Source organism: Procambarus clarkii, chromosome 65 (assembly GCF_040958095.1).
Source record: "Procambarus clarkii isolate CNS0578487 chromosome 65, FALCON_Pclarkii_2.0, whole genome shotgun sequence".
Classification (NCBI taxonomy): domain Eukaryota; kingdom Metazoa; phylum Arthropoda; class Malacostraca; order Decapoda; family Cambaridae; genus Procambarus; species Procambarus clarkii.
The window spans coordinates 18,723,387-18,747,130 of NC_091214.1; the positions used below are offsets into that span (position 1 = coordinate 18,723,387).

Sequence of the window (23,744 nt, forward strand, 5' to 3'; positions counted from 1 at the left end):
TGATACCTACTTAATGGTTTTGGCAGATGAGCCATTACACCCAAATTCACATCTCCAGCCATTTTACAGCTTAGCTGGGAATGGGTTGGTTAAGGCAACAGTGTCTCGGGCAACATGCCACAAAGCGTGCAGGCTCAAGCCCAAGTAGCTGAGAGTCTATTATGCACCACCTTATTTATATACCGCATATACATGCGAACCTAACAGCCAAAATTGCACGACTAGGTTTAGTAAGCAAGGACTATTTTGCCTAATAACCAGAGCATTTGTTAATTTACTTCAGTTATCATAAAAAGTAGGCAGCACAAAGTGTAATAAGTACTGTATTATATTAAAAACAATGATTACTAATTGATTTATACCTGTTGTTCCATAACTTTGCCCAAAGTTGGGCAAAGTTATGGAACAACAGGTATATTTTGGTTAGGTCAGGTTGATAAGTTAATTTTCATTTAAATAAATAATGTTTAATGTTTATCACAATTATTAAAATGAATACTGTACAGTATATCAATAAAAAACAAATGAAAACTTAACTTGATGGGAAAACTCTGACTATTAGAAAAAATATTATTGTCTGTGGAAGTATGTGTGCAAATACATAAGTGTAGTTACAGGATGAGAGCTATGCTCGTCGTGTCCCATCTTCCAAGTACTCTGTCGTATAACGCTTTGAAACTACAGTACTGACGGTTTTGGCCTCCACCACATTCTCACTTTCGTTTGTTCCAACCATCTACCTCCCCTCCCCTCATTGGTGAGAGTGAGCAGTATGAGTAAAAACACAGTGGTGAGTGTGAGCAGTATGATAAAAACACAGCGGAGAAAGCAAGCAATCCGAATAAAAGTTAACAACAGTGGTGAGAGCTAGTAGTCCGAGTAAGGTTAACAACACAGTGGTGAGAGCTAGCAATCCGAGTAAGGTTAACAACACAGCGGTGAGAGCTAGCAATCCGAGTAAGGTTAACAACACAGCGGTGAGAGCTAGCAGTCCGAGTAAGGTTAACAACACAGCGGTGAGAGCTAGCAGTCCAAGTAAGGTTAACAACACAGCGGTGAGAGCTAGCAGTCCGAGTAAGGTTAACAACACAGCGGTGAGAGCAAGCAGTCCGAGTAAGGTAAACAACACAGCGGTGAGAGCTAGCAGTCCGAGTAAGGTTAACAACACAGCGGTGAGAGCTAGCAGTCCGAGTAAGGTTAACAACACAGCGGTGAGAGCTAGCAGTCCGAGTAAGGTTAACAACACACCGGTGAGAGCTAGCAGTCCGAGTAAGGTTAACAACACAGTGGTGAGAGCTAGCAGTCCGAGTAAGGTTAACAACACAGTGGTGAGAGCTAGCAGTTCGAGTAAAAATGCAATATAGTGCTGAGAGAGAGTGATAGCAAGGAGTCACAGCATTTGAGTTTTATCTGTGGAGGGCCGGGGAGCTGTTTAGTCCCAGGATTTCTTCATATCAACAAAATGTATGTACACCCATGTAACATGTTAGCTACAAATGCAGGTAATTCGTTGGTGAGAGCTTCTGAAAGGAAGAAACCTAAGAGAAAGCATTCAGTGCTGAATTTTGAGGAGAAAACAAAATAACTAAAGAAGATGGAGGATGGCATTCTGAGAAGTGTCGCATCGGCCAAGTACAAAATGAACAAGACTATGCTTTCCAACATGAAGGCTAAAGCTATTATCTTTGACGTCCCACATGCATAAATTATATATATATATATATATATATATATATATATATATATATATATATATATATATATATATATATATATATATATATATATATATATATATATATTATATATATATTATATATATATATATATATGAAATGTATGCATGTTGTACCAAACTGGACAAGTTGCCTAAAGTCAAATTTTCCTGAATTATAAAGAAAAAATATGGAATGATTAAGCTTTCCATTACATTATACATGAATCAATTTTTTTTAGTTCGAGTCAAAACTAAAACAAAATTTGATCACACCTAACCTAGCCTAATGCAACTTAGTAAATCATGTTCGTAATAGATTTTTATTGCTAGAAAAGAACCAACTTGGAGGGAAATTTTTTAAAATACAGTAATGACAATTGTTCTGCCTGCTAGGCACATCATACCTTGCATACTAGGCCAAGTAATGCTTATTCTGCATCCAAGTAATTCTGATTATTAGGTATGACATATACATATATACATACAACCCAACAGAGGCAGAAACAATTTGGCAGTTTCTTTCAGCCTGATGCTCTTGTTCACCTAGCAGTAAATAGGTATCTGGGAGTTACACAGTTGCTACAATCTGCTTCCTGGTGTGTGTGTGTGTGTGTGTGTGTGTGTGTGTGTGTGTACTCACCTAATTGTACTCACCTAATTGTGCTTGCGGGGGTTGAGCTCTGGCTCTTTGGTCCCGCCTCTCAACCGTCAATCAACTGGTGTACAGATTCCTGAGCCTATTGGGCTCTATCATATCTACATTTGAAACTGTGAATGGAGTCAGCCTCCACCACATCACTTCCTAATGCATTCCATTTGCTAACTACTCTGACACTGAAAAAGTTCTTTCTAACGTCTCTGTGGCTCATTTGGATACTCAGCTTCCACCTGTGTCCCCTTGTTCGCGTCCCACCAGTGTTGAAAAGTTCATCCTTGTTTACCCGGTCGATTCCCCTGAGGATTTTGTAGGTTGTGATCATGTCCCCCCTTACTCTTCTGTCTTCCAGTGTCGTGAGGTGCATTTCCCGCAGCCTTTCCTCATAACTCATGCCTCTTAGTTCTGGGACTAGTCTAGTAGCATACCTTTGGACTTTTTCCAGCTTCGTCTTGTGCTTGACAAGGTACGGGCTCCATGCTGGGGCCGCATACTCCAGGATTGGTCTTACATATGTGGTGTACAAGATTCTGAATGATTCCTTACACAGGTTCCTGAACGCCGTTCTGATGTTAGCCAGCCTCGCATATGCCGCAGACGTTATTCTCTTTATGTGGGCTTCAGGAGACAGGTTTGGTGTGATATCAACTCTTAGATCTTTCTCTCTGTCTGTTTCATTAAGTACTTCATCTCCTATTCTGTATCCTGTGCCTGGCCTCCTGTTTCCACTGCCTAGTTTCATTACTTTGCATTTACTCGGGTTGAACTTCAACAGCCATTTGTTGGACCATTCACTCAGTCTATCCAGGTCATCTTGTAGCCTCCTACTATCATCCTCTGTTTCAATCCTCCTCATAATTTTTGCATCGTCGGCAAACATTGAGAGGAACGAATCTATACCCTCTGGGAGATCATTTACATATACCAGAAACAGTATAGGTCCAAGGACTGACCCCTGCGGGACTCCACTTGTGACGTCTCGCCAATCTGAGACCTCACCCCTCACACAGACTCGTTGTCTCCTGTTGCTTAGGTATTCCTCTATCCACCGGAGTACCTTCCCTCTCACTCCAGCCTGCATCTCCAACTTTCGCACTAGCCTCTTGTGTGGCACTGTATCAAAGGCTTTCTGACAATCCAAAAATATGCAGTCTGCCCACCCTTCTCTTTCTTGCCTTATTTTTGTTGCCTGGTCGTAGAATTCAAGTAACCCTGTGAGGCAGGACCTGCCATCCCTGAACCCATGTTGATGCTGTGTTACAAAGTTCCTTCGCTCCAGATGCTCCACTAGTTTTTTTCGCACAATCTTCTCCATCAGCTTGCATGGTATGCAGGTTAGGGACACTGGCCTGTAGTTCAGTGCCTCCTGTCTATCCCCTTTGTGTACTAGTGGCGTACTAGTGGCTGTGTACTAGTGGCTATGTGTACTAGTGGCTATGCGTACTAGTGGCTATGTGTACTAGTGTGTACTAGTACTAGTAATGTGTACTAGTGGCTATGTGTACTAGTGGCTATGTGTACTAGTGGCTATGTGTACTAGTGGCTATGTGTACTAGTGGCTATGTGTACTAGTGGCTATGCGTACTAGTGGCTATGTGTACTAGTGGCTATGTGTACTAGTGGCTATGTGTACTAGTGGCTATGTGTACTAGTGGCTATGTACTCACCTAATTGTGCTTGCGGGGGTTGAGCTCTGGCTCTTTGGTCCCGCCTCTCAACCGTCAATCAACTGGTGTACAGATTCCTGAGCCTATTGGGCTCTATCATATCTACATTTGAAACTGTGAATGGAGTCAGCCTCCACCACATCACTTCCTAATGCATTCCATTTGCTAACTACTCTGACACTGAAAAAGTTCTTTCTAACGTCTCTGTGGCTCATTTGGGTACTCAGCTTCCACCTGTGTCCCCTTGTTCGCGTCCCACCAGTGTTGAAAAGTTCGTCCTTGTTTACCCGGTCGATTCCCCTGAGGATTTTGTAGGTTGTGATCATGTCCCCCCTTACTCTTCTGTCTTCCAGTGTCGTGAGGTGCATTTCCCGCAGCCTTTCCTCATAACTCATGCCTCTTAGTTCTGGGACTAGTCTAGTAGCATACCTTTGGACTTTTTCCAGCTTCGTCTTGTGCTTGACAAGACGAAGACTTGTGTGTGTGTGTGTGTGTGTGTGTGTGTGTGTGTGTGTGTGTGTTAGAGAGACATATATATGCAGTGGATATACGAGGAAAAACAGATTGATTAGAAATGCGGGGATAAAGAGCTAATAGCTCGATTCTGCAGGCACAAATAGTATATGTATGTATGTATGTATATATATATATATATATATATATATATATATATATATATATATATATTATATATATATTATATATATATTATATATATATATATATATATATATATATATATATATAATATATATATATATTATATATATATTATATATATATATATATATATATTATATATATAATATATATATATATATATATATATATATATATATATATATATATATATATATATATATATATATACATATATACATATACACACACACACATATATGTAGTGCCTAAAAGCCAGAACTGCTCTACTTTGCCTAATATGCCAGGTCCAATTTGCCTAACAGAACAAATAATTTTGTTATTTTCAAATATTTATCTCCATATTGGTTTTTTTCTACAAATAATAATCTATTATATTAGAAACATGATAAACTGATTCAGTTGTTAGGTTGGGATATGTTTGATCAAATGTCAATGTTATTTTTTGGCCCATAAGAACAAAGGTAACTGCAGAAGGCCCATACAAGGCACCTCCTATTTATAACTACCTAATCCAACTCATATACATGTCCAACCCATGTTTGAAACAATCAGGGGACCCCACCTCCACCACGTTACGCGTTAATTGGTTCCACAAATCAACAACCCTGTTACCGAACCAGTATTTACCCAGGTCTTTCCTAAATCTAAACCTATCTAATTTATACCCATTGTTTTGTGTTCTGTCTTGAGTCAATACTTTTAATACCCTATTAATATCCCCTCTGTTATGTCCATTCATCCACTTGTAAACCTCTAGCTCTTCGCCTTTCCAATGAATGCAATTTAAGCTTTGTTAATCTTTCTTCATATGACATGTTTCTAATTTGGGGGATTGACTTTGTCATCCTACGATGGACATGTTCAAGTAAATTTATATCTATTTTATAGTACGGCGACCAAAACTGAACTGCATAATCTAAATGGGGCCAAACTAGAGCAAGATATAGCTCAAATAACATAAAATTACAATCATATATAATAAAATGAAAACTGCCATTTAATAAGAAATTTGTAGTTTTTAAATTATTTCACAAAAATTTGGTTTGATAGGCAACTCTGGCTATTAGGTACATATTATACAGTATATTATATATATATATATATATATATATATATATATATATATATATATATATATATATATATATATATATATATATATATATATATATATATATATATATATATATATAATGTATACTAGTATTTATATACACACACATACATACATGTTGTACCTAGTAGCCAGAACGCAGTTTTGGCCGACTATGCAAGGCCCAATTTGCCTAATAAGCTAAGTTTCCTTAATTTATATATTTTCTATTTTTTCTTATGAAATAATAAATCTATCCATTTCATTATGTATGAGTTCATTTTTTTTTATTTGAGTTAAAACTAACGTAGATATTTGACCAACCTAACCAACCCTACCTATCTTACCTCAACCTAAACTAACATAACTAAGTCAATAATTTATGTTAATAATATTTCAAATAAATCCATTGGATTTTTGTTTAAATAAAGAAAATCTCTCTGCCTATTAGGCAAATCAGGCCTTGCATAGTAGGCCGAGAAGTGCATTCGGACTACTAGATACGATACACACATACACATTATATATATATATATATATATATATATATATATATATATATATATATATATATATATATATATATATATATATATATATATATATATATATATATCGCACCTAGTAGCCAGAATGCATTTCTCGGCCTACTATGCAAGGCCCGATTTGCCTTATAGGCCATGTGATTTTCTTTATTTTTAACAAATTGTTTCAAATTGGTTATTTTAATTATTATTATTATATTAAGAACAAATTATTGACTTAGTTATGTTAGTTTAGGTTAGGTAAATATAGGCTAGGTTAGGTTAGGTAATGATAGGCTAGGCTAGGCTAGGTTAGGTTCGGTCATATATCTACTTTAGTTTTAACTCAAATTTAAACAAATTAACTCATACATAATGAAATGGATAGCTTTATCGTTTGATAAAAAAAAAAAAAAAAATGAAAAGTATATAAATTCAGGAAAACTTGGCTTATTAGGCAAATCAGGCTTTGCATAGTAGGCCAAGTACTGCATTCTGGCTACTAGGTAATTATATATATATATATATATATATATATATATATATATATATATATATATATATATATATATATATATATATATATATATATATATATATATATATATATATATATATATATATATATATATATATATTTTATATATATATAAAAGCAAAATTAAAGAGAGAACAAATTGCAGTAATGTTGAAAACTGATTCCTGGAAGCTTTGCATGACAATTACCTAACAATGACTTAAGTGGTCACAGTGGGAAAACAATTTGTTAAGGAAACTGTTGTAAGAGGAAGGACCAAGATGATATGCTGATATTTCAATTATTTGTCCATTGCTGAACATATTTATTGTGGTTGCATCACACAAGTATGAATGAATGATCATTCTGCCTCCACACAACCATGGCTATCCACACCGTGGTAACACTGACATTCATTTATGCCGTCAAAATATGCAAAATAACTGAAATAGTGGATTTACAAAACATAGCCTAAATGTGATTAACATGTGACAAATGGTTTGATATAATAGGCAAATGGCAAGTGGAAACTAAAACAATAATTGATAGTGATAAGTATGATGCACCGTGACTGTTTACGATCAAAACAGCCACAGTCTTGGCTATACATAACTGCTGATTATTGGGCTTATGTTCAAATAACAGTGAAGGAAATATATTAGATATGAAAAAAATAAGGATTTACAGTTTAAAACTGCAGATCACTCAACACACCACTTTTAACATGATTAGATTACACCCCCTCCCTTCCCCCCAATACACTACATATTATTCTGTCTTTCATTCTTTACACTGATGTTACAATACGCATCATGTTCACATTTTAATTACATAAAAAATCCCTAAAACCTTTCATCACCTTAATTTTCCTTTCTCCAAGAAATTAGTACAGTACTGTAAATATAATTTTCAAGCAGCCAAAATCCAATTTCCAAGCCTCCCTAATTTCTATGCCAATAGTAGCTATGTCCTTTACCCATTTTAAGCCTGTGAGCTAACATCAATAGTATTCTATGTATGTTTGGAGGCCTCTGGCTGACCTGTGGGAACTTGCAGAGAGAGGCGCTTGTTATTGGACGGTCTGAGCCGACGTGTGGCATGACGAGCAGATGGAAAGCGTTGATGGTAACGCTCATCTCTGAGAAACTTGACAGTGACAAGGTTACCTGCAAAAGAAAAAACTTCAGTATAAGAAAATTAAATTGTTTGCTCTTCATACCCACCGTATTAGGCTTTCCATAAGTGTAATCAATTAAAATATTAAATGTTCATAACCCTGTCATTGGTACTACCAAGTAAATTAAACACAAGCTAGTACAGTATACATTTAGATCTTAATAGTTCGACAAATTAGTCAACAGCAGTTACTATTTTTAATTGGGTTCTATTGTGAATTATTTTACAAACGCCATACAATACATTCAGTATTTTAATATGAACTATATGTTTAACTGATCTCTAACCTTGTCCATGGAGGACAGAAGAAAATGTATATATGCTGGTTAGCATTGTAAATGTGTGGCCATGTCTGTGGTAGAAAATAATAATAAAAAACTTTAATAGTTTTTTCCAAAGTTTATCAAAGTACTGTATAGTATAGAAATATAATCGGCATGCAAATTTACAAAAAAATTAGTGCAATGTTTGAATTTATCTTATGACTAGAGCAAAATTTCCTTTACTACAAAAATCTAAAACACTGCAGTGTTCTTCAGGCACCAAGCTTCTGTACGTAACACCAAATGTGACATCCTAAAAGCACTATGTGGGTAAAGTCACATCAGTCAATGTGTATTTTAATGTTAAATCTGTTAACTTGAAGGTAAAGTCAAGGTAAAAAATGAAGTACAGTATCACCAAGTAAATACTTGCAATAATTATGCAGTAAAAGAAATAGCATCCCAATTTGTCCTCACCAAGAAATAATTACCCTTACAGACTACAGTATGCTAAAGCGACTTGTTATCCTAAATCTGAACTTCGATTTTTACAAACTTTTCCATTGTAACTGCTTTTATCTTTTGAATGTACTGAACCAGTAGAAGTGACATGCACTAATACCTTACCATGGTTCTATATTCGTCACCACTGCAACCACAATTATAATACAGTTTTAATGGTTCCCTTTATCACACACTTTCTTCTTAACTTAATATACTACAGCAATAGCTTCAACACCATTATATATACAGTATATACATACCACGATGCAATCTACAAAAAACAACAAATGAGGCAACAAATCCAAAGATGTGACATGACCCAAGTGGCTAGCTTTGTGGTTATGATCAAATAATGTCCTACCAATGCTTCATGGCAATGACATCAAACTAAGTCCTCCAAGTCATTGGTCCTACATATAACTCAAAGTAAAAGCACTTTGCATGTCTAAGAGTGACAAATCCAGCAAAGTATCAAATGAGTCATGGCAGCCACTTGTTTTGCTGTACACTTAAAAATGCAACTTTAACCCTTCAACTGCCCATTACAATCAGGGATCTTCTTGAGGTTATCTTGAGATGATTTCAGGGCATAGGGTCCCCACGGCCCGGTCCTCAACCAGGCCTCCTTTTAGTTACACATCCCCAGGAAGCAGCCCGTAGCAGTTGTCTAACTTCCAGGTACCTATTTACTGCTAGGTAACAGGGGCATCAGGGCGAAAGAAACTGGTCATTTGTTTCCGCCTCCACCGGGTATCGAACCTGAAACCTCAGGACTACGAATCCGAAGCGCTGTCCACTCAGCTGTCAGCCTCCAAAGTAAAGTACCGAGTAAGATTTAAAACTCCCATAGGTACATGGGGAGCTCACATCTGTTTCCCCATGCCTCCAGTAAACAATGCCATTTCTGAAGAAAAAAAACATGGGCACTCTTCCTGGGTTTGAGGGCCTCAGTACTAACACAGCAACCATGAGTAGTGCATGCAGCAGTAGCTCACAGTACTGCCATGCTGCTATACCCACCCATGCACAAAAAACAAATATTAATTTGTATGCAGAATATAAGAAAAACACGAAAATAAGTGAATATTTATCGTTTCACTGGGTGGAGGCATTTTGTAAGTCTGCGTCTGGCCTTGTCAACGCCTGGTGCTCGATTTTGCTGATGCTACCTGAATTTTTCTGTTTCACATTGTTTTATCACTTGTTTTTCTTTATTTACATTCACAGAAAGCTTTCATATCAATATCTGCATCATGTATAACCCAGACAATAATTGTTTAAATCATATGATGATGACTGCATTCCCCTAGTAACATTATGACAGTAACAGCATTTGCACCATGAAATGTTATCAGTTTTTTTTCATGTGTCAAGGTAAAGTCCATTACATCCACATAGACCTATTATATCCATATAAAACTGACAATAATTGTTCAAATCTTCATATGATGAACAATTGACAATAACTGCTGTCTAAGAATTAACAATGGTTGTGTCATGTGTCATACAAGATCCTGACACTGATAAAGACTAAGTACAAGGTTCAGGTATCAGTGTACCAGATGGTGGTGGTGATGTTCACAACATGAGGTTCAGAGCCACAGCACATAGCCTTGGTTTGGTGCATCCACACATCATGCAAATGGGACCTCATGCTACTTTAGAAATAATACATGAAAAAGATTCATATCCAGAATTCTGATAATAATAGCAGTGTTTTGGTTAGAGGTTGCGATATGCATAGTATATCGGTTGGCACTTTGCTTCATCTAGTGCTGCCGGCAACTGATGAGCGTGTGATCAGGAAACACATTGTAGCTATTACTGCTGTGTGTATACAAAATATATTGGGAACAGGGGTTCTCGTGGAAATTTGAATGCGCAGCCTAGGGGCTGAAATGAAAACACCTTTCTGGGTATGAGTGATTTAGATGACCCAAGACAAAATCAAATATGCCTCATGCTTTTGCTCTTTTAAATAAAGTTTACAGCCACTGTCTCTGGTCTGGCCCTCAGCTTTATAATGCATTTGCTCTGGTACCACAGATATAACCACATATCTACCAGACCTCTGGACTTGAGCAGGCATATTGAACACCAGGACCAGAATCTGGTATGCTCATCGACGGAAAGAGACCATTGGAATCCGAGATGAACCTCTACAGAGTAAAACTGCCTAGAAAGAACAGATGGGGCAAAACATACTACACCTTGATGAAAGAGAAAAGATGGAAATGAGTGAAGTAGTAATCTGCCCAATATCAATAAACCATGCACTAGGTCCAAGTACACCACATGGCAGGGCCCAGAAGGGATTAAACTGCCTGCATGCCTCACTCACGTGCCTGGTATCAAACACTCGACTACTCTGTAAGGACCTCCCTCTGTTTTCAGAGTAGTGTACACTTAGCATCCCATGGGATGTGGTTATCCTACTGGGAGATACATTTAATATTTCTTTTTCATTACCCTTCACAATTGAGTTAATGTTCCCATCTTGCATGTCTATAGCCAATTAATTTGCTTTGACTTTGATTAAAGGTTATATTCCCTGGAATTGGCTTCCATTAATTGTTTCCTTGCCAGACTTGTCATCTTTGAGACGTTTGAATGTCCTCTTTTCTGATGATTTTCAATTTGAACTGTTGTGTCCAAACAGTGCTTCAAACTTGGCCCTCAAGCCAGATCAATTGATAAAAGTTGGCAGTTTGCTGTGTATCTAAAAAACAAAGTGAGAATAACTATGCTTGGTTATTTATAATTCACTGTTGTAACTGCTGACCCTCCCCAGGATGCAACCCCACAACAAGCTGACTAACCTATTTAGGTACCTATTTAGATGCTAGGAAATACACTCGACCATTTCTGTCCCACCCAGGATTTGAACCCGGAATTCCCAATTGTGAGTTGAGAATGAACCCGACTACTTTCGGTGGTGAACATGGATTTTTTTTGGTTAAAATTTCAAAGCACCCCACACTTTCATCATCAATACAATACTTAAGGCATTCAATGTGAGAGATTCAGCCTTACTACTCTTGTGTCTGCTGCATGATTCACTTTATAGATTATTTTGTTATGACTCGTGACTACTTATGCAGTTTGCAGCTTTCACAGAAACAAGTCAGTGCTTTTAGACTAACAAACCTTCCTGTTGCAACCGTAACTCCATCTGCTGGGTTCAAGGGTTTATTTATCCACAGAAGTGCGATATTTGATTTCACTAGACATCTTTGTTATCCGAACCAACACCTAGGTGGCAGCCTCTTGGGCTGCTTTTTACCCCTCCGTGAACACACTGTATTGTACCAAATTTTGCCGTTTTCAATTACTGTATGGCCATTACTGAGGTAGGTGAACCTTTTCTCTTGTATGAGGAGGATTTTGAGGCTTTGTTTTTCTGCAGAACTATCAGCCAATCACTGTGAGAAAAATGACTTGACTTAATAATTGCCAGACATTTGTACATATCTCAAAAATCTTAGAAACACAACAGAACTTTACTAAAGGCCACTTATGTATTATGAATTTGCTCTAGTTCTTGTCTGGAATATACGAGGCAGTTGATTGTGGAAATTATTGTGATCTTGACTCTAATAAAGCTGAAGATCACGTGCCACATGGAAGACTCATTAGAAAGATAGAGGCTCATGGCTGTGGGAGGTGCTATCAAATGCAGTATAAGGGTATGGGTTTCTAAAGGAAACAGAGTAAGCATAAATGGAATCAAATTCAAAGAAAGAAACTATAGCAAGTGGATGCCACTGGACTGTCCTGAAACCCCTGTTATTTACCTGATGTAGAATATAAATTTGTGTGTACTCTTGTAACCCAATGAACAGTCTTGTAAATAAATAAATAAATAAATACTGTAAATAAATAAATAAATAAATAAATAAATAAACGATTTAAACACAGGACAGACTAGTAACACTAGAAAATTTGCAGACGATACATAAATTAGGTGGGAAAAATATCCAGAAGATTCAAAATTGCTATAAATTTATTTAGATATGTTTTTAAAATGGACGAAAAAATAGCTATGAGCCTAGGCGATATTAATTGAGCAACTGGCTATAAGCTTAATTTAATACCCAACAAGTGCTCATTGTCATTCATTGATCTCCTGGCCACTGTGGTAATTGTCATGTGCCACTTCATTATTACTCCCACTTTAATACCAATGATGTAAATTTGAGTATCATTAAAATACATCTATATGAATGAATGTAATAGAATTAACCAAGACCTATTACAAAATTCTGTTATCGTTTTGTAATTGCTTACTATGTGAAGAGGTTACCATATACGGTACCTAAGAGCTGCAGTTAAATATTTACTTCCAGTGTTTGAATAACAAAGATGACATGCTCAGACAGAATCATAGCAAATGAGTGGGTTGTAGTTGACCAGACCACACACTAGAAGTTGAAGGGACGACGACGTTTCGGCCCGTCCTGGACCATTCTCAAGTCGATTGTGAGACAATCGACTTGAGAATGGTCCAGGACGAACCGAAACGTCGTCGTCCCTTCAACTTCTAGTGTGTGGTCTGGTCAACATACTTCAGCCATGTTATTGTGACTCATCGCCTGCGAGTGGGTTGTAAAATTTTCTCCAAGTTGTACAAGGAACAGGTTTATGTACAATAGATGTACAGGTACATATTAACTTGTATGCCTATATACAGTACTCTTTCGCACTTTATCAATAAAGTGTACATAAATCAAGTTGTTCAACACAAAACACACTAGTACATGAAACAACAACCATGAAAACTAACCAAGGTGAACATTTCAGTCCTCTCCATATCAGCCAACCAGCTACCCTGTACACCTACTACTCAAAACAATCCTGCGATCCTGCATCTTAAGTACTTACTATCCAATATATATTCATTATTCTGTGTTTAATGCTGTGTAATAAACTTGTACCCCTTTCTGTAATACCCTTTCATCTATTTAAATACTGTACTTCAATTGTGTCATTCCTTACTCTTTTTTCTATAGAAGATAAATGTTGCTTTATAAATCACCTTTCAAAAGAAAGACTTCTAACGCCTGGAATTAATTTTGTTATTCTTCTCTGTATGCATTCATGTGAATTTATTTTCATCCTATAATACAGATAAACTAGACTACATAATCTAAATGGGGCTATATACTTTTATGTACAAGTTACAATACATAAAATACAATGTAAAAGATGTGATCACAAGGTAAAAGATACAATGTACGTGATGTGATCACAGGATACAATATACAGTGAACACGATGTGATCACAGTGTACAAGATACTGTCATATATACAAGACTAGAGGGGGCACCTGGTCTGTCCATTTCTCTCCCCCCCTTCCTTCCATTCTCCATCCCTTCTATTCTATTTTTTTCCCTACTTCTAACTCCCTCTCATTCTATCTCCTAGTGGGAAAAACAGGCTTGAGTAACACTGAAACAACGTCGAATCAATATTATCGATGTTGAATGAGCTGAATCAACGTTATCGACATCGAATTAATGGTATCAATGTTGAAGCAATTTTATCAACGCTGAAGCAATGTTATCAACATTGATTTAATGTCAACAACTGCCAAGAATTTGGTTCGAAAATACTATGGACAATCAAACCCATAATTCAGGCTTCACAGGTCTCCTTGGTTATTGCAATAGGAGCCAATTCTACTTAATGGGTGTCAACCTCAACCAACCTATGACACTTGCCATACAACCACAATTCACCATGAAAAGTTATGCGAGGCTGATTGCAACTCTATGGCCTCCAAAATCAGACACTCTCACTTATGGATATAGATACAATGTACAAGATACAATGCACAAGATGTGATCACAGGGTACAAGATACAATGTACACGTGATCATAAGGTAAAAGATGCAATTACGGGTTACAAGATGTTATCACAGTGTACAAGATACAATGTACACAATATGAACACAGTGCATAGGGGTGGGATGAGGTGAATAGGTTGTGTTCCAGAGGATGGAGAACAGAACAAGGATATACAGCTGGAAGCATCACAAACGAATCGGCTATAAATAAAGCACACTACTGTACCTTTATACAAAGTGAATTGTAAGTAATGCAATAAGCTGGGAGATGATGATGTGAAAGCAACCTCTGAGCACAGTCTTGTGTGTGAATACAATAGAGCGTTATTATCTGGTTGAGAGAGAAATGCACCAGGTACTAATTGCTAGGAGGCGGGGCTCAAGTGCCAGATCTCACTCCCACTTGGGTAGTAGGTAAGCACTTACCATCATACCACCAGCCATGTAGCGCTCTGAACGCTCTACCCGCCTCCGAGAGGGACGCACACTTGAGGTACACACAGCCCTCACGTGAACCCCGATCTACTGCTATGTGGACAATGCTGACCCCTTCACATTTTTCCAGAATGCTGTCTTGGATTCGTGAAGGCCAACTATCACCGAACTCTCTGAAAAAGTGGTCCCATGTTAACATGTATACCTAGTGTTTTGGTCCGGTAATACCTTAATTAAAGGAGACCAACAAGTTACTTTACACTTTTTAATGATTTTAATTTATATAAAAAGAAAATAAATAATTAAAAAAAATACAATAAATAGTGACGATATAAAATAAGCTAACAGGCTCGTACCTCATTCGTCAATATTCCGTGACACATCCTTAAAGCCCGCAATACTGTATTTTGTTTACTGTTTTCTGTTTGCTTGCCCTTCCCTCCTAATTACTTGCTTTTTGATAAAAATTATGACATGCAATGTGCAGTCAGCAATTAATGATACATCCCTCGTAGGCTTTTTGCTTGTGCCCTCCTGAGTTTGAATTGATGCTCTACTTGGTTATTAAATGCTCACTCCTACATCTCTTAAGTTCAAGTAGTCCCATAACACATCAGTTTTTCCATTACTTTCCCAAAGTCGCTTTGGACGCGGCTGTTGTGAGCAGCCGCATCCAACAGCCTGGTTGACCAGTCCAGCAACGAGGAGGCCTGGTTGACGACCAAGCCGCGGGGTCACTAAGCCCTGAAATCATCTCAAGGTTACCTCAAGTTTGAGAGAGCACTTTTTTCCATTCTACATTTTTTTTTTTTTACATAATTGCGGAATATAACAATTTATCACACTTAAAGCTTTTCAGAAGTCTGTATTTTTTCCTATTCTGTGCTGTCTACAGTGATAATTGTCTAATGTCCCTGGGCACATTTTTGTAATGTGTACTGACACATCTTGAGTGGCAACACAACCACCCACCAAAATATTAATTTATGTGTATGTGTATAAATTAGATTTCCCTGTTTATTAATTTGTTAAATGCCACAAAATTCTTGCAATATATATTAGCATACAAAGTACATTGCTTACAAATAAGACCCGTACAACACAAAACTCTCAACACACCGATTAATTTTTTCAATTTAGTAAATTAGCGGGAATTGTATAACTGGAGTATACCTGGAGAGATTTCCGGAGTTCTTCTACTCCCCGAGCCTGGGGCCAGGCTTGATGTGAATGATACACACTAGAACAGTGAACACTGCAGTGTTTACATAAACATGATAATGTTAGTGCTAACACGAGTCCAAACTTTTGTTCCTGCTCCAGCACACTAATTATCAGCTGTGGATTACGTTTCATTCAAAATTAATATTGAACAACGAACTTCTTGTAAAAGTGTTGCACAACACTTTTATCAGTAGCATCTACAAAAAACTTACATGGCCTTACAAAACTTAGTCCGGTAAGAACTGACATATTCATATGGTTTATTATTTCCATATATAATACAACGAAGTCCTGCTTGAATAGAATGATTCGTATTGGATCACTCTGCTTCAAATTATCTTCCGCTACATTTGGATTTTGCTACTTTATCCCAAAAATCACATTTGTATGAGTGCAAAGAACAGCACACACCAACACCATTTGAAAAAATAACTTTGTATAGTATTTAAAGAAAATATTGTGTTGAAATTTTATATTTTCAGTACCACATACGGGTTCAATGAATTTATCGATTTCCTCAACCGAAAGTCAACTACAGTATTACAACCAATTTCAGTGATCTTATGGTTAGAACAGAAAATGCTGCATTCCAAATTCTGGCTGACTTGGTTGCCTTCAAGCACGATTCAAATGTATCACTTTGCATTTGCCAAGCAGGCACACCTGTATACAGGCATGCAATTGTTCTCAAATTAAGCTTATTCAAATAATGAAATGTGTAATTGAAAGTTGTGATGCACTGTGTACTTGTTACACAAATACTATAATGAATAAATGCCTTCATATCAACTCTTAAACTTCTCAAAGTAGCCATCATGAATCGACCTCCATTCACCAACAAAATCTAAATACTGTATGGCAAAAACCTTGAGTGAGGGATTTAAAAAATAATTATAAATAAAATCAGATACAGCAAGGCCAGAAGGCAGGGCATAAAGAGTTAGACCTCCCTTCCCTATGGTCACAGTTAGCACACCACTGTTAAGTTAGGTAGGCACCCATACCTTCTCTGTAGCACATTTCACAATAATAATAATCATTCTATTTATGTAATGCTCACTATAAATAAATTATGGCATCTTGTGCATCATCACATGCTATTTAAACCTGTTAAATATAAAATTAACCTTAATAACATCAACTCATATGCTTTTTAATAGTGTAGCATTGCTCTAAACACTATAGCTACTCTCCCAAAAAGAGCTTGTGGCCCGCAGGCAGCTGAGGTTAGCAACTGACTGACACTTGAAGAGCACAGATCCGCAGGTGGCCAATCAGGGATCAGAACACCACTATTGATTCCCAACTGATCCTAACCATCGTCTTATAAGGCGCCCGCTACCCAGCAGACACACCATTACATTCTGAATATAAATAGGAGACAATGTCTCTTCTCTCAACCTCACTCTGTACCAGCATCACCTTGCAGTCAACATAAGACTCTGCCAACAACACCCAGCCTGCAGTATCCTGTCTCATGAATTACCATTCTGTAATACATTAACAATATTTACTATCAATTGTTACTGGTTGTTTCAATGTCCATTTGTCTGGTTAGTATAAAGGTTATTGGAGCCCATTCAAAAATAGCCAAATCCATTATACAACACCTTTTTTTGCCTTTCTAATAACAATGTACAGCATATTACTGTACATGCTTCTTGCAGGCATAAAGTAGCATACAATGATACCTCTAAAACCCACTAATATTTTTCCTCGCCCAATCCATAGTACTGTGAAAGAGTTTTTGAAAAGTGCCCCTTATCTAGGGTAATTTACTGTATATCCAAATATTTTGGAATTTTGTTATAGCACATGGTTTGTCAAATTCAGATTAAAACCAACCACAGAATGTTTTTTTTTATTATGCTCAGTGGCTTTCAAATAACACTAATTGCTGCTATTCTTACAACCAACTAGAATTATTTCTAAAAAAACTCATTAGGAATGAATGTAGGAAGCCATACTGAATATTAGTTGCATTGATAGAACCCATCTAATTGGCCTTGATCCCTTAGGAAGGCCAGGTCCATATCAGTCATTTGCCCTTAATTTCATTAGAACATAAATTGTGCTGTTTCTTGAGACAGATCTGGGTAATGATGCGAGTTTGAAGATATTGTCAATCGCATGACCAGGGACACACACACAATACAATGAAGAGTAATGGTAAGTAATGATACCTGCAACATTAACGCTTGACCACTTATTCTGTTCTCCTCCCTCTGTAACTTTGGGCTATACAGGGATGCCATCCCCTCTAAACCAAACATCCTATACCTGGAAAGGACTATTTTTGTTGATTTGCACGGGGCCGTGTATGAGAGTACCGTCTCACAAGGAAAGTATTCAAATGCCGATTCTCGATCCGAGAGAATGGATCTTTTGTTTTCAACTAAAGACAATGGTCGCTTATGCCAAGTTAACAGAACAGTAACATGGAAGTCGCCAGATGCATTTTCCCTATAAGCCATGACTAGCAAGCCAGAACAAAAACAAGCTATTTTTAAAAATATTGCAAAATAAACTTCATTCACCATGAAGGAATAAAGTATGTGAAGCCAAGCAGCCTGTTCCCAATACGTTGTAATGTCGTAAGCAAGCTAGCCAAACCACAGCCTAACGTTGCTACTTTATCACCCTCACATGCAGCCGTTTCTCACTGGCTGGGGTAATTGCTGCTACAACACTAATGACCCCAGTCACGTTCAACATCGCTACAACTACCTGTGTTTGTATTGTGTGCATTACACCATAAGTATAACACTGAATTGACCAATGGCTTGCATGTTAGCGAAATCTTGTGTGTGGAGACCACCAGTCTCACAGTTGTAATCCACTGTGCAACTATAACAGTATTGTACCAAATAGAGGCTTCCTGACTGCAAAGTTGCAAGTGTATGTACTGTACAATGTATAAATGTGAATCGATGATTGTGTAAAAAACTATTTATGTACACAAAAACAGTGGGTACTATATATGGGCCTATTATGTAATGTGAACACCTATATTACACACAAAACTGTTCCTTGCATTGCTTAAAAAAGGAGTGTCTTGCAATCAACTCCTTAGATGGTATTCTGTCTGGGAATGTCATCCAGAAACCATTCAAACAGTGGTAGGAAAGACCAAATTGTGATTTGATGATAATTGTAGGAAACTATTACAAAATAACCTCACTGCATAGTAACCAATTAAAAAAAAATAATTTCTTGCTAAATTAGGTTATTGCATTACATCCATATAGATGTACTGTATTATAATCATATTTCCATCATTTGTATAAAAACTGGATGATAACTAAATTACACACGATAATAACTGAATTAACCTGGGGATCAATGTACAGTATGACATTAACCACACCAAGTGTTAAGTTTGGTTGTGGAGTTCCTTACATTTGCCCAAGTAGTCAAAGTCAAGTAATTTCAATACTAAGGTCATAATAGCATCTTCCAAATCCACTTGAAATTAAAAAGGTTCTACAGTGAAAAATGCTTAACATACCATTCATTCCTCCCTTTTTGTCAATGCTCTTTGAGTGAATTTTATGGTGCAAAACTTTGCAACAAAGTTAAAGAAAACTAATAAAAAAATTGTTGGTTATGTTTTCCATTTAAAATACACCAAATTCTTTTGTGCATATTAATTAATAACATTTTGTATGGTAATATTCTATGCTTTGGAAACACACTTGGTTTGGTATCGAGTTGACTAGCCTATAATTTCTATAAAACCATTATTGTTGTTAATATTTAAAATGGATTTTAAGGAATCTTATTATGTAAAATAAGATTTTATTTTATTAATAAGATTTTATTAATGAGTAACAAAAATTAATTTTGTTAATCTAAAAGAAAAAGAAAATTGTTTATGATAATTTTTAAAATACAGAAAGATAATTTTCTTAGAAAACCAATAAAAATCAAACATTCAAAGCTTGATCAAGCTTAAAACATAAAACCGAAGTCATTTCGAAGTGGCCGAAACATCGTCATGCCTCACTTTCTGATGTGTGGTTTTCTTCATTATATCTTCGGCACATTATTGTGACTCATTATCTGCTTATGACAAGGTAGAGGATCTACAATAAATGTCACTTTAGTCAAGACAGCTTACACCTCTCCCTTTCCCGAAATATTCCACAGTAGAATGAAAAATTAACTCGATACAAGAGTCTGTCCGATACTTAGAAGCCAATCATTCAGAGAACACTTGAATTTGTTTTTGTAAATGTTATTTCAGCTGTGTCACTGAACATGATAACATCAATGTATCCTTCACTCTTCTATGAAAATTGATATGAAGTGAATAAATGTTGAATGAGCTGGTGAATTTTGTCCCAAATGTGGCAATCCTTTCTAATGATAAAGAAATTCTGAAGTGACAAAACAGTCCAGACAATTCCTTTATCGTATCAGTAAGATGGCTTGCCAGAACCCTTCCTCTAAATTTCACTCATCTTGCATGATCCTCACCATACAAATGTTATAAAATGGTTGATTATTTTTTGTAATAGCATTGACTTTCTGAAAAATTTTAAACAATTACAGGTCCTATTTGGTTTGGGCACACTTGCACAGATGGAGAATGCCACTCACCATTTCTATGCTTAATAACTGCTTAAAAGGCATTAACCAGACAAGCAAGCATCCCAGCTTGACAAGATTCATATATGAATGTTGCTTCCAAGCATTATATGCAGACATATATTTTAGGTCTTGTTTTGTTACTGGCATTATGTACACAGCAATCATTATGTATACAGAAAAGGCATATTCATTTAATAAAGGTGAAGAGGAGACAAGATGCCAACGGGTGTTGGATATGGCATCAGGTGTGGGTCGTGTGGAGAGTGGCAGAGTAGCGAGAGTAGTAAACCTTCCTCTCCTCGCTGCTAGACTGGCTGTCAAGCAGATGATAATGCATAGTGTTCACAATACGTATTCACACCCAATAAGGATATTCAAGCTATTTTGAAGCATTTCTCATCTTAAAGATATACAATGAAATTAACAAAAACGTATATTTGTACATGCTCTTAAGCGCAAATCTTGGAAAGATGCATTTAAACTCTTTAAACACACATTGTTATACAGCATTCGACTCAAAAACATCCAAGTCCAAGTTTGTAAGCATGGTACATTGCATCTTTGCAACTTGCAGTAGTCAGCAGTTGGATCTATATGTACCTTCCTTATATTCAAGCCATTACTATATTGAGAACCACTGTGACTGGACAATATGATTTTATTTAGCCAGTGTTATCCTTCTTGACATCTTTTGATAAAACACACGTCTTAGCTTTTATCCCTCTCCTCCTTATCACAAGTTTTGACATATATTCCACTTTACGGACCACTGTCTTCGGTCAACTTTTTTTTTTTTTTACTAGCACCATAACAATGAGGTTATTGGCCTTATATAAATTCAAACCTTATTAACATATGGTTAAGGAGCACAAATCTTTGCTCTGCTTTCTCCACAGGATGTCAAACCAGAGGGAATAAAACTCCTATAGATTCTCTGTAGAGAATTATTATACTGTAGTTGATGGGGACAGCATTCCTTGTTAACTGTCTGGTGTATAAGTCAGTTTACTGATCCAGTAACTCCAGCAGAAACTTGTCAAGTTCTCCCTTGAAAGCCTCTACTGTTATTCCAGAGATGTTTGCGGGACCAAAGAGCCAGAGCTCAACTCCCGCAACCACAAGTAGGCGAGTACATTTGCTGGGAGGAGATTACAGTCATGGAGCTCTGATGTTTACCATGCTCTCTAGTTGTGCCTGTGGCACCTAACTTTTCATTAGCTTTATTCTACACTTTCTACCACATCTCCCACTCTAGTATGCTCGAAAACTTTATGTAGGGCAGATGTAAATGTGTGTGTGTATGTGTATATATATATATATATATATATATATATATATATATATATATATATATATATGTATGTAGATTAGATTAGCATTTTAAAAGCACCACAATCACCTTCTGTGGTTGAATTTTCAATAACTCACTGAACTATATGTTTACCAGATCTCTAACCCTGTTCATGGAGGACAGAAGAAAAAATATATGCTGGTTAGCATTGTAAATGTGTGGCTACGTCTGTGATAGGAAAAAAACAAAAACAAGCATGTTATATTTTCATTGTGGTGCTTTAGGACCAAAGGGTTTATCCCTATAGCATAAAGCACATTACATCTCCTGTGTTTTGGCCAGAGAGAGAAGCTTCGAAAGCCACACTTGGTTGCTCTCTGGGTCACCAGAGCACACAATCCTTCCACGAAAAGAAGTGAAGCAAAGAGGAACCTTTCTCACCATGTATTATGGATCGTTGCATCAGACTTTTAACAAATATTCAGGAGCTAAGAGTAAAGGAACTCCATATTGTCTGGAGTGATAGTTCAATTTTTTTTTGTTTATCATGCCAAATATTGTTAAAACTTTTATTTACCTTCAAATTCTCTCTTGCTTCTGCACAGCCACAACAAAACTAATGAGTAAAGCGTATTAAGTCTTCCAAAAGATTAACTTCAGACTTGTCACACAAGCCTTTTTGCTTCAAAGCTCTCTTAAGACGCACACATCACCTACCTAGGATGTAATACTACCTACCTAAATCATAACATTGCAATGTGTGATCAATTTATTTGGCTTTGCAAGCAGTCTGACATAAATACAAAATATACTACAACATTTTACTTTTTTTTTGTTTAAAGTTTGTTGATTTAGTTTGGTAGTTGCATAAAATCTACTAAAATGCACTTAACCCTAGCAGCTTAAGTGATTTATAGTTCTTAACTTGACCTTTAATTCTCTCTCTTTATATATGCCTTGTGCTTTTTTTTTTTGGCTGGACAGTTAATTCTATCTATTCTTGCTGCATTTATAAATATCTACTACATGTCTTTCATTTTAAGAAATTTAATTACAAAGCTTAAATTTTTTACCGATCTTATTCAGCCTTGACCTAAACTAATGCGCTTTCAGGTGGTTTCATTATCAACAAAGGGCATGACAAATCTACAATTTCACACGGCTTTAACATATTTATCATTAAATTTATATCCTTTGCACTAGGAAGAAATGCAGACTTTCTTTTTTTAATTCAAACATTCAGTTCCTCCAGGATTGGCCAAAAACATAAAAAATCAACTATTTTAAAAACCAAACTGAGTGATTGTTGGCTTCACTTTTGAAACTATATAAAAGTTTAAAATTAAATTCTAATCACAATGTTATTCAAATAAAGAGACGGGTCTCCACTTTCTGTCATGAGTCAGAAAAAGACCTTAATTTAGGAAAACCAACAATCAAACAAGTCACTGCAATTTTACGAATTTTAATTCAACAAAATATTAAATATTTACAAACTCCACAACAAATATCAACGATACAAGATAAGCACGCAATGGGTTCAGACACCCACGAGTCTGCAGCATTATGCTCCTTT

General features: G+C 36.4%; 1 protein-coding gene across 2 annotated transcripts in view; it reads right to left on the reverse strand.

Annotated features, from left to right (window-relative positions):
* MAN1 (LEM domain-containing inner nuclear membrane protein MAN1) overlaps nucleotides 1-23,744 on the reverse strand; it is a 60,712-nt gene that overhangs the window by 15,258 nt on the left and 21,710 nt on the right. The window contains exons 8-9 of one of the 2 annotated variants that reach the window (XM_045763495.2): nucleotides 15,052-15,233; nucleotides 7,877-8,002 (exon numbers count right to left, since the gene is read on the reverse strand). In XM_045763495.2, coding sequence (XP_045619451.2) covers nucleotides 7,877-8,002; nucleotides 15,052-15,233 — 308 coding nt within the window. Of the gene's footprint in view, nucleotides 1-7,864; nucleotides 8,003-15,051; nucleotides 15,234-23,744 lie in introns of those variants that run through there. The other variant, XM_045763496.2, reaches the window with a different exon arrangement.